Source organism: Rhea pennata, chromosome 20 (genome assembly GCF_028389875.1).
Source record: "Rhea pennata isolate bPtePen1 chromosome 20, bPtePen1.pri, whole genome shotgun sequence".
In the NCBI taxonomy this organism is placed as follows: domain Eukaryota; kingdom Metazoa; phylum Chordata; class Aves; order Rheiformes; family Rheidae; genus Rhea; species Rhea pennata.
In genome coordinates this window covers 10,977,932-10,998,835 of record NC_084682.1, presented here as the reverse complement: position 1 = coordinate 10,998,835, position 20,904 = coordinate 10,977,932, and the positions used below count along the sequence as shown (strand labels likewise).

At 45.3% G+C, this 20,904-nt stretch overlaps 1 protein-coding gene across 2 annotated transcripts in view; it reads right to left on the bottom strand.

The window, feature by feature from the left end:
* The window catches only part of AUTS2 (activator of transcription and developmental regulator AUTS2), a 745,402-nt gene that overhangs the window by 68,039 nt on the left and 656,459 nt on the right, over positions 1–20,904 (bottom strand). For both annotated transcript variants that reach the window (XM_062592634.1, XM_062592635.1), the window contains exon 6: positions 4,088–4,136. In XM_062592634.1, coding sequence (XP_062448618.1) covers positions 4,088–4,136 — 49 coding nt within the window. The remainder of the gene's footprint in view (positions 1–4,087; positions 4,137–20,904) is intronic.

Here is a 20,904-nt window from a genome sequence, read left to right as displayed (position 1 = left end):
CAAAGCAGAAGGATTCATAAAGTTTACATGAACATCCTGTAAACAATTTGAACATAAAAAGCTGTAACAGCCCAATTGTGCTTCTGATCAAAGGCAAACTTCACTATACAGCGCAAATGAAACTTCACCACTTTGGGACTCTCTTCTCCCTCCAGAAAAAGCTGTTCTCCAAGGCTACGTAGGAGGGAGTTAACATAAATTAAATCCACAGTAGTAGTAGGAGCTGCCTGCTCTGTGGTATGACTTTCAGAAGTGTCTTTTTTTAATTATTAAAAGATAACAGAACTGGATTATGCTGCAAAGTTATGTTAGAAAAATTAGTGAACAAAACTCTGTATTTGGGACAGAACTAATGTTATTAAGGTTGACACTGAGATGCTAAGGAAAAGTTGACACTTTTTTGAAAACTCTAGAAGACTATAAGTAGCAATTCTGAAATTGGAAGGTATACGCTGCACAGAGGGAGGGGGCGAACTAGACCTGGAGCTGTAGTTGGGTGATGCCCTCAGGCTAATCAAAGTAACGTGATAAGAAAGCCCATCTGAAAAGCTGACACAGGGCAGAGCAGCGTGGCAAATACTAACATAAGGACACAACCCACTATCGATTTTCATAAGCAGTTTGAATTCACTTGGAGAGGTAGTCAGATATCCCTGGCACCTAATAAACATGGGCTGCTGCAGCCCCGGTGGGGCAGGAGGGAGGGCAAGCTCCCTGGCTCCACAAGTCCCGGCTCAACTCTTGACTTCTCTACAGGCTCATACAACCCAATTCGTGCCTCAGCTTATTATTCCTAATGGAAAGGTAAGACTTCTTATCTCCTACTACTTGTCCATCTCATCTATTTAATAGTTCGATCTCTTTTCCAAACGTTACTAAGGGCTCTCAGTCTTTAGGCATTTACCCCCCCTGGATTTCAACGGGAATCATCATAACTGTGAGCGTCACAGTGGAAAAGCCTCACGTTTGAGTGTCGGAGCTAGGGGCTCTGATTCATAACCTGGAGCAACTCATCCCAACGGCAGCTACAGAGACTCCTGCTCCTGTGACCAAGCCGTGCCCTTCTCAACAATTTCCACCCTGCTGCAGAGACAGCTCTGGGCTTGCTGTAGCCCTCTCCCCTTCAGGCTTTGCTCTGGTATCACATGTATCATGGCCCCCAGTGGTCCCGAAACCCATGGGTCAGCTCCCAAAACCCACAGGGCCCATCTGCATTCAGGTACACATCTTCCCATTAGACTCAAAGGGCAGTTAACTCACAGAATGGTTGAGGGAGGAAGAAACCTCTGGAGATCATGTAGTCCAACCCCTCTAGTCACGCAAACTCTTATATGGGAGCTGGGGGACTGAATTCAGAAAACTTCACGGATCTTTTCCTCTTCACAGGAGCTGTGTGGCAGGGTCTTTTTGCCCTAGACATACTTATTAGTAGTTTTTGAAAAAGAGACTGTTCCGCATGATACATCCATACTAATCCAAGCATAGTATGAGCGTTATGTCACCTTCAGCCATGAAGTCCTACTGTAACAAAACAACTGAATGGTAGAAAGCAGATAGCATCCACAAGACCTCAAGTGCTTCAGGATTTCCACAACTTTAGAAGTACGTTACTCTCGTAGTTTCTGCTACCTCAACTAGCTATAATTTGTAGAATAAACGGGGCAAGACAAAGAAGGCATGTGAAATTCGGGTAACTTTGAGGGCCAGAGAGGACCAGCTCTGGCCAGGTAGGGTTGCACACTTGTCAGCTCGCTGCACCTCTCACACGGGTCTATCACCCAGCAGCTCTGCCGATTCTCATCCCGATTTATCCAGTGCAGATCTGACCTTTCTTAAGAGTGATTTTTATTGCTTTGGGCAAAAGAAACAACGGGCAACACGGCGGGGAGCCGGGGGAGAGAACTGGCTTTAAAACAAACTGGCTGAATTGCAACGCAAGAACTTGAACTTGAAATACATCAAAGTGACAGTGCCTCGACAGCCGCCCACCATCCCCACGGCACACACACGTCGGGAAGGCAACAGCCGAGCAGCAACCCGCCGCCCTCCCCGAGAATCCCTGCACCTGTCTGGAAGCAATTATTGACATTATCTCCGAACAGGGGGATCGGTTTGAGGATGTTTTCCTGATATTTAGCAGTCTGAATGCTAATCCCTTTAACAAAACTCTCGCCCGTGCTTTTTCTGCCCTCTCTCCCCTTAATCTCTTTCTCCCAGTGGTTAAAAAAAAAGAAAAAAAAATTTTTTTAAATACCAGTCAGCCTAGTTTTGCCGCACCTGGATTTGCATTGATTCTTCCCCTTGTCATTCATGTTCCCAACAGGAATTAGCATATGGCTTTAAGGGGAAACTCAGGAGGAGAAAAGAAAGACGCCATTTTGATGGAAATAAGGGGCAAAGGAATAATCTACCATCAACTAAAAAGCTTATTTGTGTACGGTTTCCCAAGCAAAGCTTCGAAAAGCCTATGTTGATTTTAGGCTACACAAAGAAACCCTAATCCTTTCAAGGGAACTAAATCACCAAAGAAAAGTAGCTCAGAAGAAAAGGCTCCCTGTCAAGCGCGGTTATTCACAACCAAATAGATGCCACGAAGCAAACTCCTCGGTAAGTAAACAAAAATAAGAATGTGGGAAATGTGCTCGATTCCAGAAAGAAAACGAAAGGAAGAGGAGCAGGGGCCTACTCTTCATCAATCACTTCTCATTCTTGGGCTGAAGAGAGCCCTTCACCCTAGTTACAGGCTGCCTGGAGGAATGTCCATTCACTGCCTTGGCTCCTATTCTCCCCTGGCCCAGCCCCAAGAAAGACCGACTCAAATGCCAAAGCTTTTTACAGCAAATTAGCAAAATAAAGATGCAGTCACATGTAGTTTGGGGGCCTTGGGTCACTCCAAACACACAAGTCTTCTTCCCCCCTCCCCTTCTCCTCTCTGCCTTCAAATTTCACCAGTGATGGTCTATCAGCAAGGGAATCCCAAACATAATGGGGTCACAGAACTGTCCCCTCTTTAAATGGCTAAGGCTTTGTGAATTAAAAGGCACAGAAAACCACCAGAAAGACCCAGTGGAATTAAAAAAAGAAACATAGCCAAACTGTGTGGGAAGCGCAAAGGGCAACTACGCAAAGCCACACCTGGTCAACAGACAGTATCTAAATCCCAAACCAAGATCAAATGTGCTCTTGGTAGTCTGGACTGACTCAAATGTTTTTAAAAAAATCTACAAGCTAAAATACTATGGGTTTATACCTTTTTGGTAAGCAGTTATCATGCACTACCATTCACAGTGGGGTGAAAGAGGTAGGAAAGCTGATGCACTTTAAAGGCTTTGGCTTATACACATTGGCGCAACCTATGTCTACAGCCATTCCTCAACCTTCCTCCCCCAAAAAACACAAAACAAATCAAAAAAAAACCCAAACACCCAAAGCCTACAGGCTTTCTAATAATGTTGCTTCAGGACAAGCTCTGCACAGAAGCGTTCTGGCACTGACTTAGGGTAAGTCTTCCCTTAATGTACTGTTATATCATTAGCCCCTCTCTCTTTATATTGCCGTTTGGAAGAAATTAATGGGATACTGAATATTTAAATGTGGCCCTCTATATCATTTATTAACTTTACAGAAAGCATACAGCACAGTAAGCCATGGTTTATGACTATTATCCTGTGAATACTAAATGTTGGCTGGTTATTACTGTCAGCAGTGCAAATTGGCTATTCATAATTCCATGTCTATCATGTAGCTGATGAGTAACAATCAAGTTAAAACATTTTGAAAACTCTTACAGTTATTTAAATGAGCTTAAATTAAAGCCATTTGTAAAATAAACTATTCCTAATATTGTTATTTAAATTAATTCTGACCTGGCAGGCAATGCATTATTTAAAGCCTTTATATTATATTGCTTAAGCAAAGCAATTACCAAGCATACAGAACATGTCTGAAACCAAGAGAAACATAAAAAGCACTAACAAGCTGATTGCGACATTTCTGCAAGACAAGTTACATTTCATCTCCCATTGAAATTGCCATGAAAAGAAATGTATGGGAAAAAATATGTTTGTGACGTGAATTGCAGTCTTACCTTTATTTGTAACAGCGTTGAACAGTTTTTCAGAGCTGGCATCAGATGCCTGAAAGAGCAATAAAAAAAGAAGGGTTACATCTTCTACAAGTGTTACATTTCAAAAGATATGCCAGTGTATTTATATACACACATACATGTACCTGTATTAAGAGGAAAAAAAAAAAAAAAAAAAAAAAAAAAAAAAAACAAGTCAGGTAACAAAACCAAGAGAGCTAATGAGAGCTGCGGCCTCAGAAGAAAACGTCCATAAGGTGGTGCTATTTGGCTGTGCTTCACCACCCTGCAGTGCAGATATTTATTTGGAAAGATTCTATTTAATAAAGAAAGAAATGATTTTTTATTCAATGTATTTTGGTACTGTAATTATCCAATACATTCTGACATTGATTTTGCAATTGAGAAGAGCCAGGATTTTGAATCATATAATCCAGTTTCAGGAAACTACCGAACTGTAGGTTTCTTTTTCTTTTTTTTTTTCTTGTTTTCAGTATTTTGGGAGACCCTCTACTGTGGTAACCATTTGGTTTTTAGTATCTTTAAAACAGAATTGGTAAGTTAGTAATTATATAAATTGTTCCTATATGTTCTTTGAAAAAAAGAAAGTCTCTATTAGTATTTAATAGTAATATTTCCACATAGGATTTGCCTCAGTCAGAATAATTGATTCTAGACACCATAGTCTGTAACTAAACTACTAATCCATTTTATTTTTCCTCATATTATCTTTATCTATGGGAGGTTTTTTCCTCCTAAAGTTGTGTTAGTATCTTATCTACTACTGCTGTTTGTATTTTAGTTAATCTTTTTACCTATTACTTAAAAGCCTTATTTAAGTTTCATGAAAAAATATTGTGCTCCTCCCTTCAAAACCTATAATGGTAAGAAATCAGACTGGATAAGATAACATGGCAAATGTTAATTTTGCAAACATCCTGATTCCAAAAATAGAAAGAATCAAGTTTAGGCACCTATGCACAGAAGTGTATGCACACATACACACCATACATATCTAAAGCTTAAACTTGTACCATATCCGCATTCATAAAATACAGCTAGCTGTTCAAATTTGAACTATATTTTGGATACATCTTTTTGAAAATACATAGCAAGAAGTGTGTTCAGTAACAAAATACTGCAAACAGAGAGGGAAAAAAATGCAATGTTTGAGAAATATTTTAGTCGTTTCTGACCGATACAGAACAGGTTTCTCACAAAATTCAGGAAAAATAATTAAAGAGTATTGTATATTTGGAAAGTAGATTGTATTTTTTGTTAAAAGGGCAGGAATTTTTGTATTCAAAATCAAAAAAAAATCAAACTAACAAAGTATATTTAATATCTCTATTGTATTAAAATTTAGGTGTGAAATTATTGAGATAAATAAGTCTACATTGCATATTATACTATAATACTACGCTGAAATAATTTCCTTGCCTTCAAGTAAACAACACAAAAGATTTCTGCGATCATTAAAAATAGCTTTATTCTTTCTCAGACTTCTAAACAGATTTTACTAGATTCCTGTTGGCTTATTTAAAAGCTGCGCTGGTATATTTCTTCTCGATTAAATACCTTGTAAACACTGGATTTACTGCCCAATGATGGATTTATTATTCAGTGATGACTTTCTCTAAATTAATGAAAATACGTGAATAAAGTACAAATTGAAGAGATCAAGAAGGCCACATGCTTCAAAAAAGCGGCCCGATATTAGTGCAACAAATTAAGAGATGCTCAATGCTTTCATAACCTTGCCAATCAGCCCACTCTCCGAGTGAAAATAATCACCTTTCCCAGTGAATCTCATCTGGTGTTGCATTTTCATATGCAGCTTCCCTTAGAAGTCAGAACTCTCCAAACCATTATGTCTTCTAAAAGTAAAACCTGTATCACTTCTTTTTTTAAAAATATATTCTTACAGTTTCAATTATTCATTTATTTTGCTGTTTCAAAAAGAAACAGCATAGGAAAGCTGTGTGTTTCCTGCTCCCTCGGTTTTTCCGAACAACAGAGAGAGAGGAAAACATTTCAGAAGTTTGCTCTAATGTCGGAAGTAAACCAACAGATTTTCTTAAGCCAAGAATTTTCAGGTGAAATCTTTTCCTTCCTATTGCATAAAACGGTAAGGAACACTGTTGTGCCATCTCCAAGTGGCACTTCTTAGGCATAACGTGGTGCACAATACATTCTGCAGGAGCATCTCTCGTGAGCAAATTAGGGATCTGATCAGCAGCACAGTGTGCATATATTACAGGAATAATTTCACAAAGACAAAGGTTGTCTGAAAGCGAATCCCATTTTGCATTACTGACCGCGCTGTTGACTGGAATAGCAACTCGAAAATATAACATTGCCTAGGTTACCATACATATAACCAAAAACCACCTCGCCAGCTTGAGCCAAGAGACAAAACTTTGCCTGCATATTTGATTACTTTTAAAATTGGTGCTAAATACGAGACACTAATTGCCACCCATGTGCAACTGACACAGCAATAAATATAATCTCTGCCTGCAAACGATACAGCATCAACTGATTTCGATGCAGTTAACATATTTTTTTTTTATAATTAAGCAGCCATACCACGCAACAGCACCGAAAGAATAGAAGGCCAAATTAATTTTTAAAGATAACTCCGCACTCACGCAGAAGGCTAAAACACAACGCCTTCGCAGCGCTGCCTTCAACACGCCTCTGCACCGACCGGCACCTATCGCCTGCGAAGCGTCTGCACTTCGGCGGGGCATGCTTCGGGGGAAAGTGTCAGACCTCGCTGTCTAAGCCAGGGAGACCCTCAGATCTCCCCTTTCCAGCAGGCGAGTGAACCTGGGTCTTCATCCCCCTTTCTCCACATCGTTGCCACCGCTCAAGCCCCACTGGGGCAGCTAAGGGAAAGACACTCTCTGCCGGCAGCGCCCCGGCTGGGGAAAGCGGCTCGGGCGGCTCGGGCGGCTCCGGCGCGCCGCGGCGCCCCTGCCCCCGGCGCCGTCCCCTCGGCCCGCTCCTCCGGCGGCCAGCGCGCAGAGCGGAGCTGCAGCCGATTACAAGCAGCTCCCTCCTCTGCGCTCTGCTCCCTTTTTCCCTATAAATCCCCTTGTTCCCCAGCCCCGCTTAATCCTTTTCAACACGAAATGAAAGCCGTCCGCAGCCCCGGGCTTACGGAAGAAAAGGAGAGGGAAAAAAAAAAGAAAGAAAGAAAAAAAAAAAAAAAAAAAAAAAAAGCCCGCAAGAGTGTTTTTCCCTCCTCGAGGAATGTCCTGTCACTCAAGGCGATGTATTGCTAAAATATTTCCTGTCCAGACACGGCGCCTTGACTCACTCCTGGCCCGCACTCCCGCGCCACCCCCCAGCTCCGGCGCGCAGCGCAGCGCACCTGCCCCCCGCGCGGCCGCGGCGCCCCTCCGCCCGCCGGCGCGCAGCACCGCGCAGCACCGCGGGGGCGGGCGCCGGCCCCGGCCGCCCGGGCCGGCGGCGCCTCCGCCGCGGGGGAGGCGAGGGGCGGCCGAGCAGCGCGCTGCCGCCGCCCTGTGCCCCGGCCCGGCCCGGCCCGCGCAGCGGCGTTACCTGCTCGCAGGGGGTTAAGCGCTACTGACAGCCGGGAGCTCATGGCGGTGCGGGGAGGTGCGCGCCGCCAAACTCCGATCCAGGGCGGCTCTGCAAGTCTCAAAGCGAAACCCGAACTAATCCTTCAGGGGACAATCCCAGACGGCGGCGGCGGGCATCCTTGCTGGCGAGCGAGGGGAGAAGCGCAGGGTCGTGTGCCCCCCCCCGCCCCCTTCTCCCTGCAAGATGGTTCCCTGGGAGGAGAGAGGAAGAGCGAGGGGTGTGCGCGGGCGCGGGCGGGCGCGCTCCGGGCGGCGGCGGCCGCGGAGCGCTAGGAAAGCGGCGGCGGCGGCAGCAGCAGCAGGACAAAGAGAAGCGCGGGCGGCGGCGGCGGCGAGCGGGGCAGCGGCCCCCGCGGCCCCGGTGCGCGGCGGCGGCGGCGGCGCGGAGCAACTCCGGCCGGCGGGGCGGGGCGAGGCGGGGCGGCCCCCGCGCTCACACGCACCTCCCTGCGCGGGGCAGCGCGGGGCCGGCGCCGCGCATCTGCCAGCGGCAGGGGGTCCTTCGCGCGGCTTGCTTCCTTCTTGGGATTTTTTTTCCTTTCCCCCTCTCGTTTTGTTTCAGGAAGTCATGCTATCCCTGCGCGGCCGAGACAAAGCGGACTCCCGGAGAGGCAGCGTCTCCCAGCGCCGCCGCCGCTCCCGCCGTCGAGGGTCGCCCGCGGCCGCGCTCAGGTGAATTCCATCGGGGAGAGCAGCGGCTCGACCCCCAAATCCTCCGGCCCCGCCGAAACACGCCGCAAGCCTGTAATCCGCAGGCGGGGGGAACGCTCCGCTCGCCGCCGCCGCCCGGGCACTCCGCACTGCGCGCCGCTCCGAGAGGCGCTTCCCAGCCGGCCGCCGCCGCCAGCTCCTCCCTCCCCGCCCGCCCCGCCCCGCGCCGCGCCGCCCCGCGCCGCGCCGCCCCGGCCCGCGGCGTCCCGCGGCGTCCCGCGGCGTCCCGCGGCGCGGCAGGTGCTGCCGCGGGCGCGCAGCGGCCGCCGCGCCTTCGGGGAGCCGCCTCGGCGCCGCAGCCGCCCGCGGGGGCTCAGGAGCGGCCGCCGCGGGCCCCTGCGGGGGGCCGGAGCGCAGAAGATCGCGTTCGTCGCTTCTTAACCGACGGGGAAAAACGTCCTTAACTTCAGCGGTGCCTCGCGTCAAACCCTCGGAGTGCGGCGAGGTTTGCTTGTCGGAGACGCGCCGGCCCTCGACACCGCGCCGCCGGGGCCGCGGCTCTCACTCTTCCGCGGACTTCCCTTATTTTCCTTTCAGCACCAAATGTTACTGCCGACAGGCAACAAAGTTACTGTTTCTTGAGTGCTGCACACCATTAGTGGCAGCCGCTGCAGAAATCAAACATGCGGCTATGTTATTATATAAACGATGATTCGCCGGAGCAAGGCAATCACAGCCCAATGATGTCTTCAACAAGCCAAAGCGAGGTGAAGATGAGCAGTTATGCTCATTGGCGTAGTAGGCCTATGCAACCTAATGTCTCCTGAGAAACTGATGGGTCTTAAGGGCTTCTGAGGCCATGTGCAGTGTTAAGAGAACCAGTTCACTGGCTGGGAATCAATGCTAGGAATCCTAAAGGGACTAAACTTTAATGGCCTCCAAGGAGGCCCTTTTGGATGTGAGCTAGATCCTCTGAAGTATTTGGTTGTCCAGGTCCCACTCACCTGTCCGCCTGAGCCGTGAAGCTCTCCTCTTTGTCCCTTGCAAAAAAGAGAGCAGGGCTGCCCCTACTAGCCAGGTATTAAAAGCAGAGAGATGGCTGCCCTCACCAGAGATGTGCTGTGGAGGTGCTGATTGAGCCCAACCTCGTACGTACCCACACGCCGATCCAAGCTCAGAGCGGCCTGACGCAGGAGCCCAAGCTGAAGAGCCTGGTTTGAATCAAGTCTAGGTCTCATAACAATTCAAGCTGAACCCTCCTAGTCAGGCATGTTTGGAAGACGCACCTACGTTTTCGGCCAGCTCTGAGCTTGCCTGGGGGACGGTGCCTTGATGATGTGAGATGAGTAGGAGAATGCCTCATCTGAGATCCTACTCCACAGCCTCTGGGAGTAACCCTTCACCTAACACTTCAGCAGCTCTGAAGGCCTACCTGGACAAAGTAAACGCTACAGCATGAAATGAGAAGAAAAAAATGGTCTAAAAAGTATGCACAAGTAGTGCAACAGTTAAGAAAGGCACACGTAAGAAAAACTCCCTACCAGTTACTGATACACTGATATGGAACTACAGCATTTTATGCAAATATTTCTCATTAACCTTCATCCTAAGGGTTCCACAGTACGATCCATTTGTGAACGTTCTTCTTCCTCAGTGTTATTTTGTGACTTCTCCAGAATTCATATTTCAGGTACAGTTGCACTGACTGTAATAGTTTCCACTGGGACAACTAAGCGGGAACATGCATGACAGCAACAACACCAGTAAGCAGAAGACAAATGCATCCACAGTGACAGCCCCAAATTAAGACTGTGGTTGCAAACACTGCCGTGTGCTCATTATGCGTCTGGTAAGAAGTGGGAATATTTCGGTAAAACTGTGACAAATCATCTTCGTCAGAGAATTAAAATCTCACGGCCAAGTTTAGAGCTTGGTTACAGCTATGGAAATTAAAGTTCTAAGTTCTTCACATTAGTAGCGTTACCGTAGCTTTCTACAACGTATCTGAGCACCGACTGTGGCTGTCAGTATTTCACGGGTTCTCGCATCTCCTAATAGACATGTGCTGCAAAGAGTAATCCCGTGCTGTCAGAGAGGCAGATTACCATATCCTCATCTAGAAATCCAATACAGAAGGCTTCATTTCTGGTTTCTTGGATAAACAGTGGATAATGGCCAAAAGCCATCGCTGTCTATCAGCTATTTCATGACCTCAGCGAAGCAAGTTGATGGCTTGAGTCCAGTTTTCAGTCCCCATCAAAAATAAAAATGTTAAAATGGGATAGTGTTCTTAGCACAATAACTGGAGGAGTCAACGACTGTATCCAGACTAGGAATTAAAGGCATAACACTAGGGTGTGGTAACTAATATATTCTATAAACAATTTTGGTCAAGACTTTATACATCTTGGCATGGTTTGAAGGGTTCTAATTAAAGCCTAGACTCCTCACAAGACTTTAATTTGATAAACTCAGCTGGATTAAACTACAGGGCTTGTCTGTACTAGGTTTTTCAAACATTAACCACATGCCACACCTGAAATCTCAGCATACACAAAATCTGAAAAGCGTTTACCTACTCATCTCCCTGCGGCTGTTAAGGTTTACTGGCAGAGCTGTGGGCCTCATTATGTTCATTATTTATGTCTTAAAGATAAGTAGAGGACCTCTGTGTTCCTGCTAGAGCATTATACATGTATGAAATGCCTCTTACAATGCTGAATTTGATGTTGTTTAGAGTTCAGGAATTCACCCAAAGCCAAATTAAGTTAAAAAAAAAAAAAAAACTAATGATTTCAATAACCTTTGGATCCAACTTCCGTCTTTCCTGACAGCAACACTTTCTAGTGTCTTAAGATATGCCTGGATAGGTTTTTGAAATCTTCTGTCTCTTATCTGCACAGGGCCTTGCCAAATTGTTTTTTTTAACCTGCCTGCGGTCTCTGTCAGCGTCGACATTTATTTCTGCCCCAACCACAGCCAGACGATGTGCACTGAACTTGGATCAAAAGCGATTTCAAAAATTTTCACTTGCTGAAAAAGGTTTTCAGATCCAACCATTTTATAAAAATGACCTAAAGCAGCTGAGATGGCAGGCAGAGAAGCAGACATTCGTTTCCAAGCAGTACAGTCATTCCAAAGAAGAATTACCCATCTCTGGAGCAATGAGCAAATGACTGTTGAAATTACAGTGGATTATATTGGATTAAATTATTTATGGCAAACCTCATCTCACCTGGAAGGTTCTGCAGTTTTTTCCTGGCAACGTGAAAACTGGATATTCCAATACGCTGGTATTCTGTTAAAGACTGGAAACATTTGTGTTTCCAATAAGTTGCTAATCTTTCCAGAAGACACCATGCTGTCTGCGTTTGGAGTGAGATTATGATGCCTTACAAAGTCCTCCATAACGCTTTGAAAACACAAATAATTTTGGCCCTTACTGGACAGGAGATGCGAGGTCTTTTTCTCAAGTAAAGGATTTACGGAGCTATCAGGGGAGTTTTATGGCTCTGAACAGCTAGCGATGCCGTAACATCCCAAATGGAAATCCTTAAACTTTAACGCCTTGGAGAGGTTCAGGCAAAGTACCCGTTCGTGAGAGTGACCTAAACGAACGTCACGACAAACAACGTTACCGCCCGCTTATGCTGTAAAAGGCGGCAAGAGATGTTAGGGAAGAGAAGATCGCCGAGAGGCGGGATTCTGCCGGCAGGATGGATCCCGCGTGTCCGTGCGCGGGGCACGCTACGGCCCCGAGGGTGCGCGCCTGGTGCACCACGTGGACGCCTGGCAGGAGACGAAGGTCCTGCTTGCCTGGCTGCCCGCTCAGGGAGAAGGAGCACACGCGCTCTTTAAGCTAAGGCAAGACACGGGGAAAAGGTCATGCAAAAAGTAGATGCTCAAGAGCACCAACTGGAAGGCGACAGAACTGCTGGGCTATGTAATATCGCTGGCTAAGTTTTAAACCTGAGTGAAGTTTTTTTTTTTTGTTTGACAAAGCAGAAAACTTTGGCGAGAGAGTATTAATGACGGTGCAACTTTTTTTTTATTATTTTTATTTTTCTGCAGCATTTGCAAAACTAAATCACTTTGTAATCCCTTCTTTTATGCAGAACAGATTGCAGTTTTAAGCAGAGGCCCATAAAGTGCAGGTTCAAAGAAACCTGAAACTGAATTAGCATAAAAGCTGGAATTCTCATTTATAGGAACAGCAAGGCAACCACTCCGCAGGCAGTTTTATGATTTTTGGTTTCAAATAGAAACAAAGATAAAAAGTGGGGCTTAGCTGAGCGGGGCTGCTCTCCCTTCACTCTCCCTATGGGCCTGATCCTAGAAAAACACTGCGTGGTCTCCACTGCTTCCCAGGACAGAGGTTAGCTCAGTTTTGCACACCTAGATGACACTGGATAATTTTCTGAATCCATTCATTGCACAGAAATCTCCCCTGTCCTACAATTATGAAGGCATTTCTCCCCCAAGGCTTCTTCAAATAATGCAAAGTATTCGAAGCGAACGTTGCAATTGCCTTTCTTTCCCTCTGCCAACGACGAAGAGCAAGAATCAGCACATTTGGCTACAGCTTTCCAATTGGAAAACACACATTTCATCTCTTCTTCTTCCCGCTGTTTAAATTCAGAGTTACCAAATATATTATGGAGTATTATTTAGTTGGATTTAGCTCCTTGAGACCTTGCTTGGCTCTTAAGCTGCCAGCTACACTGCATAGTCTAACCAGAAGCATTTGTAAATCCCTATCGCAAAACAAGAAGACACAATATAAATTCTTCCACATGCGCTAGCACTGCTGTGAGTACACTTCATAAATGCACCACTTTTAAGCTGTGGCCATTATTTTCCCCTAATTTCTGCCTGCTAGTGGGTTGTGAAACTGCGGAAGTATTTCAGATTAATTTGTCTGTCAATATCTATGTACTGAATCAACTAATACGAGAGGAATATTTTTCATTCTCCCCAGTCAGGGAAAGAGACTTTCTTATCACTGAATAAAGCATCCATTATCGTGTGCTGTAATCCCATTCTGTTTTTCAGGTCATTTTTAGCGCAGGAAATGCTGAATCAGCACCGGAAACCAATCAAGTAATTTCTTTCATTTTCTAACATTCAAGCAAAATAATGAAAATCACATCTCATCTGATGAGTAGACTATACAAGAGAAATCTATTCTTCCAAGGTAGGCCCAGTAAAGAAATATTATTGTAAAGACACGTAGCTAATGCAGGGTCTCTTTTGCTGAACAGATAAATTCCATTTTTGACTGTCATCTCATATTTAGCCACTACATTATGAACAATAAATCTGTACTTTCAGCCAGCTTCTAAACAGTACAAAGACATTAACTTGGCAAAAGAATGACCATTACTTTGACGAATGAAACATTCACCTAAAATATTCATGTACCATATGAGAATATCCAATTGATAACCAAAAAAAAAAAAAAAAAAGAAAAACCCACCTCTGCTGCAGATTTTAGTAACATACATAAGAGGAGTTATTATAGCACTGTTAGGAGAACCAACAAAATGAAGGAAAAAAAAAAAAGCTTGATAAATATTTTCCATAACAAAACACAATTGGTTGCAGTGGGATACAGCTCTGTTTCTCATTAGTTATCCTTCACTTGTCAGACGAGTTCCATATTTCACCGAAACCCGCCGAGTATTCTCCATAGCCTGCTGGGGAAAGCGGCCACACGTTCAGCGCAGCGCCCTTACGCCGCGCGCTTTCACGCGCCTCTCTTTAAAACACCCCGTCCACGCTTTTGCCGCTTCTCCCCCGGGACAGCGGGCTTCAGCATCCGAGAGGAGTTTAAAAGCAGGTAACAAATCATCACTTTTGAAGCTGCGGAGCGACCGAAGAGGTGCAATAGCCCCAGCAGCCACTATCAGGGCCTGCCAGGGTGCCACCGTATCAACTTCTACGATAAAGCACTCAGCTGACACCAGAAAAATCATCATTCTCCCTCTCCTGCGCCACCCCCTTTTTCACAAGGAGGCTTTTTACACTCATTAAATGCAACCTTATCTCTGAAAGACTGCAATCCTCAGCAAATGACAAGTGTGCCTAATCTCATTTTCTGACAAGCGATTCTGACAGCACCTTCCTTTTGATTTCTAAGACACGTAGCTAGACATATATTAATCTGTCAGTCATCGCCCCTAGGAAGGATGGAAAAAAAAAAACAAGAGGAGAGACAGAGCAGCATTTGTGAATGTGAAGGGAACAAGGCAAGAAAGCGACTAAGGGTCCTTTTCCGGCTATTTTAGCTGTGTTCCTCCACTCCTCATGTTCCCAGCACCCCAGCCACTTCCGTGCAGTGCAGGGGCAGACGGGCGCATCTCCAGAGGCGGATACAAATGCATTTTATCACGGTATCAGTGTGGCCCAGCAGCCATGGACTGGGGGGAGTCAGCTGTGGGAATATTTGCAGGATTTTCCTGAAGGAAGGTGGGCTGTTATTCCGCTTCTCCCTGCCTCCATTTGCAGCACTGCGCATGCCGGCATGATATAAAATCCACGCGTTATTTTACTCAGGGACATGGGTCTCCCCGGTACCGGTGCTATAAAACATACCGCCTTCGTTCCAAATTCACAGATTACGAAGCGTCCTGCAATCGTACTTTTTTTGCAGTGAGAAGTACGTTGTAGTCCGCTCACTATCAGCCGCAGTTGGCTCAGGTAGTGACACTGGCTGGAGCAGCTTAGCGGGGACAGGCAACGACATCCTGGATAACAGCATCGAGATTGAAAGCATCACCCTGTTCTCGGGTCTTAACAATTTTGCACCGACCCTAACCTGCTCGAAACCTGAAGTGTACAGACACTGTGGCCTTCAAGGGGCAAACTGAAGACACTTACCAAGACGGAGGCAAGCTGCATTTTGAGGATTTTCAAGAACTCCCAGCTATAATAATACAAGAAGATCTGCTTTAAAATCTGCTTTAAAACTGGTAGCATTATGTGGCGCTGATAAAAAGGGGTAAATCTCAGCAAGCGTGCAAAATAAGGACACTCGATGCATGAGGTACGATGATTTGTGAGCATATGTATGCGGGGTGGGAGGACGTAGGCTAGTAGGTAGCTACAGAAGCTGCAAAGGGGTGTAAAAGGAGTGAGATTCTCCAAATGAGGCCCAGAGGAGGAAAGGAGATTAAATGTCGTGGGAGGCAGGCGTTCTTCATCTTACACAGGCCTATTAGTTACGTTCCTCATAAACACGCCTTCTCCCTCTTAGCGTGTGAGTCATATTAATATTCCTACCCACCAAATGCTAAATTAGAGTAAATTATACAGATTTACCGTCTCACATTTGCTCGCTGACCGGTTTGCACTTGCAGATAGCCTACTCATCCGATACCTGGCAATGCCTCCCTTTGCCTGGAGACATCCGCAGGCACCACAGCTACCGGCTTTGCGCTGAATTTGGTACCCTGAACTACGAGCTACTCGCTGCCTGCTTTCCCTTCTGTTGTATAATATCAAAGTACAGGAGAAACTTTATTGTTCATAATGGGATGAGAAAAAAAAATCAAATGAAAGAGGAGTACAAAGGAGCTCCAATCCAATGCTTTAAAGTGATGCCATTTTCATAGTAATACAGTCATTAAGTACTTGTTTGATGGTGCAAAAAGTAGGCCAAGATCTTTCCTAATACATTTTATTAATCAATACCTGCACTAGAAGATGGGAACAATTAAAGTTTTCCTCTTCACTCAGACAAAAGCAGCATAAAGCTTGTGATCTACTTAAGTAGCCCGCCAGTCAATGGAAAGATGAAAAGACTTCTTTAGTTTTACTTAAGAGCTGAAATGATGTTAATACTTGAAGTGTTTAGGCTCTGGTTCTCCGAGAGGCAGTAAATTAACAGTGACAGGAAAGCTGCCTGACATCGCAAAGTCCTGTTCCTCGCATTTCCCCACTGATATCATAATAACTGGAAGACTCACAAATACATTCTTGAGTTCACTGAGCCTGAAAATAACACTGGAGATATTTCCTTTGCAGTGCACCACACTTTAATAAATAAGCCTAGCAGAAACTCGCATTTTCTGCTGATGTGCCTTATAAGGATGAATGTAAACCTGACACTTGTGTAGTTTACATTTATGCCTGCTTTTTTATTAAAAAAAAAAAAGGATTTTCCAGCTGCATGTTAGCTTCAGGATGTGGAAAAGGAAGGTGTAGACTGAAAAATCTCCTCCTGGGGAGAAGGCTTTAGCTGGCAGAAGCAGGGAGTTTGTTGTGCAGACCTGTTGCCCGAAGATGACGTTTCTGATCTCACAGCAGTGGTGGCTGATCCAGGTGACAAATGGGAGAACACTGCCAAAAATCCACCCCAAATCCAGGCCTCCTTGGCAGAATCCAGCTTGGTCCCTGCAGCAGGGGCCACCACCACCCGAGAGATGACACTTAGCTTTGGCCCGCTCTACTCTTCAGGCTCCAGAAGAGTCTTTTCATGGGGGCCTCATGGCACCAGGCAGAGAGCAAACACTCGGGAGGAGAGACTCCTTGAAACCCTCCAGACAAGAAAACGCACAGGGGACAAATAGCACAGCTATCACCGGTTTCTCAGGGGACCTCTTGCCTAACGCCACAACGAGACAAATGCCAGCAGAGCCAAGCACCAGATGCAGTTCCCTGAAACGGCCCAGCTGAACCCAGAGGAGTCCATCTGCCCACAGAAGGCTGTGGCCATCTCCAAAACCTGGCAATGCCAACTCTCCTGATTAAAGTCAGTGAACTCTGACAGGTCAGGAGAGCAGAGGGAAAACCCTCCTGGAAGAGATCCCTCTAACGTCTGATGTGCTCCCTCTTTCCTTCATGAACCTCAGGCACATCATACATCGTTGCACGGATCTATGCTCCACATTAACTCCAACCTGCTGTCCAGTTTAGTCTTTTATTTGATCCTGCAGTGGCAGCAGCAAGATGTGCCTAGGACATCACAGCTGGATGATGGGGGATTAACAGATTAATCATGCATATACACTTATTTCACTGCACAGAAAAAAGAAAGCACCGACAGTGTTGTGTTTAAAACATTTTTTTCATATAATCAGTAGCAGAAATATAAATGCAAATGACCTTTTAATTTGTAGTATGAATCTAACCAAGGTAACGTCCCAGCCAAAAGAGAAAATTTCTCCCTCATCGGTATTTTGGAAATCTTGGATGTTGACTCATGTCCCAGCAAAAGTTTAATAGCCAAGCTCATGCTGTAAATTCATTGTCTCGTTTTCCTCAGTGTTAAACCTATCAGCCACCTTGTTCTTTGCAAACCACTTGGCAAAATTATATATGAGCCTTCCTAATACTTCCTTCCAGGCTCCCAATTCTTGCTCCGTGCATCTTCGCCAGGGACGGCAGGCGGCTACGCTCCGAGCGCTCTGCAAGGTCACGGTGCTCACAACAAAAGGGTCAACAACGAAGCGTGTGCACCGAGTCTTCTCCGTTTCAACCTCCATCCACACACCCAAATCTCTAGAAAAGTACTGAACCAAAGTCCCCTGAAAGGAAAATCCTTCTAACACGAGAAACAATTTTGACTAGCTTTCAAAAAGCTATTTTTTCTTTCATTTAGGATTCTCACAAAACCTAACTTCTTTGTCCCTCAAGCTCCCTTGATCTCTTTTACTTCTAGCTGTCACATAAAGTCAATTGGCTGCACCTCTCCGCTTGATAAAGACATGCCAAATGTTCTGATGTATCTTTAATGAGGAGGTGGATAAGACCCAGTCCTGCAAGGTGCTGAACACTTTGACCCTAAGCTAGCAAAGCACTTAAATATCTGCTTAACTTTAAGCAAAAAAAAAGAAGTCCTTTTGAAGCTAATGGGGCTGTTCAGGCATTCTGACTTAAGCACGATTTTAGAAATTTTGCTGGCTTAAGGGCAGAGCCTTTGCAAGGCTGAACCACAGTTACTGAGAAAGCAGGGAAGTTAGAAAAATACAGCGAACCTAGTGAAAACCAGGACTGTACAGTTTCAAGATAAATTACGACAAGTCCCTCTATTATTAATTAACGTGTCAGTCATGTTGCATGTAATAGTATGTATATTATTGTGTTAGCGAGAGTAGGCAGGTTTATTTTCTATTATACCATAATGTTTCATAAATGGGATGGAACACTAATGATCCGCAAGGAGGAAGGCTCGGCATTACTTCAAAATAAACGTTCGAATGCCCAAGAAGAAAGGGACAAATACGGCGTAATTCAAATAAAAATTAATGATGGGAAGGTCATGGAGAGGAAGCAGAAAGAGTAAAATTGATACCAAAGCTGAGCTATTGTTCCTGAGATTCAGTTAATCAGTTGATCTATATCCAGTCTGGATTATTCCAGACACTACCGGGGGAGGCGAGCTGTGGGAATCTAATATAATACATGAGAGCCACGATAAAACTTGAACCTGTTTTGATAATACAGCTCCATGTTCTACTCCACGCATACCTCTAAGAAAGACTGCCAGATCGTATCACTGTTGGTTATTAATCTATTTGTTCCTATAAAATCTCTTCTCTTTTTTCTCCCTTTTTTAATAATTTGCTATTTTATTCTAAAAAGGAACTGATTTAATGTAGGGAAAATCCTGTAGCATATCAAAAGGTGAATGAAAAAACGTGTAAAGAGATAATGGTTGTTTAACTAGGATGTTGAAGTTATTTTAGAAATACTTCATATTGCTTAAAAAAAGAATGGATACTGCTGTATGCCTTTACCTTAGAACAAAAGTCATAGTCACCATCCAGCTAGCAAGGCTGGATTGCAACAGATACATAAAAATGTCTTTAGAGAGGCAGCTCAAGTAGATTTTTCACCAGTGAAAAAATAGGTCCCCTAATTTTAATGTAATTCTCAGCATGTCGGCCGAGCATTTTGTTCATCTGTAAAATGCAACAGAAAATAAAACATAAATCATCACACCTTAGACCTGACGTCACCTTCCTTTCAGCAACAAGGAGGCAAACGCCTGCCCCGAGGCCGCAGGGTACAGCAACGAGTCTGGGGTCACAGCGCGCTTCCCGGCGCTGAGTCCAGACTCAGTCCTCTCGGCTTTAGCGCTTCCCTGTGTTGCAGAATTCATGCAACATTCGTGATGCTGGGGCTTTATTTATTTAATTAAGAAGTTCTAGCTGATTTATAAATCACTGCTATGTAAACAACCAAAACCAAACGTTAATCATCACCAAGCGGAGCGTACCTGTTTCTGGTGCTATTATCCGTAACGTGATAATTAAGTCCTTCTACTTAGCGGCGCGGTACAATGTGACAGTGCGCGCCTCTTTCTATCGCCGAGGACACTTGCAGAGGAGAAGGCTATAAAAAGCCGGCGGAGCCGAGTTTATTTTAAGAGGCCTTCAGCCCCAAAGCCTCGTGGCAGCCTTGGGCCTGGCAGGGAAGCTCGCAAGAAGTCACCCGCGCTCCCTATTAAAATCCTGTTATCGCATACGCGAGTTTTCTCCTCCTTTTTAGTTCAAACAGTTGTCTGGTAGAGACAAAGAAACAAAGTGCTTGGGTCAGGGGAAATTTCTGACAAAGTCTTTTCTTCTGGGCACACACAGGGACAACCCCACCAACTGTGTCAGGGCTTTTTTTTATTTTTATTTTTTTTCCAGATGACAAGGCAAAGGTCCTGATTAAAGGCCCTCCAGGGGGGACAAAAGATGGCCCAGGACTTCAAAGTCAACACACTGCTGGACAGCGGGGAGGTCCTTTTTCTTTCCCCTCGCTCCTTTTAACTCAAACTCCTGCTGGCTGTGGAGGGGCTTCTAATTGCATTTCACAGAGACAGAACAAAACGTGGTCTTGTCTTGCACACAGCAGTGACCCTGGAAGAAGCAGGATATCATTCGAGGGTTCAGAACGGGAACAAAAAGAAGTTCATCATGGCCCGCAAGCCACGCAAAAGGTAAAGATGACGCCTTTTCGAGCTATTTGCATGTCGCCACGTTTTTACACGTGAAGAAACAGAGGTGGGTCTCACCTAAGCGGCGGGGCTAGCTCCCTCATCATCGCTCTGAACATCGGGACACCTCCAAAGCCACCCTGCGCGAGCGGGCCAGAGCTGCAGCTGATGGGTGGCACTGGCGGAAAGCCAGGCACGACTGAAGGTGGTTGTCTTGACCAGCGAGGTGAACATATTCTTTTGTGCTTGAAAAAGGACCTTTGCTTGCTGACCCAGGTCTTGACGGGGAGATACCTTTTGGGTAAATGGTAATCTTGATTAAATGATACTTGAGATGATTTAAGCAGTCTAACTAAAATTCTTCAAATATGTCTAGACCTATGGATCTGCTGAAAGAAAAGGGTTGGCTAAAGCCTTTTGGATTTTTTTGGAAGAAGAGGAAAGTGGTTTTAAGAGATGCGGAATGGGAAGAAAGTATCGAGCCTGATGCAATACAGGCAACACCATGTTAATATAGATGTTGTGCATGATTTAAATCAAAACCAGACATATACTGGACCCTAGCAGAGCGAGCTTTTGGCCATTCTACCTTGTATTTTTAATGACAAAAGAGGTCTGCATTAGCATGCATG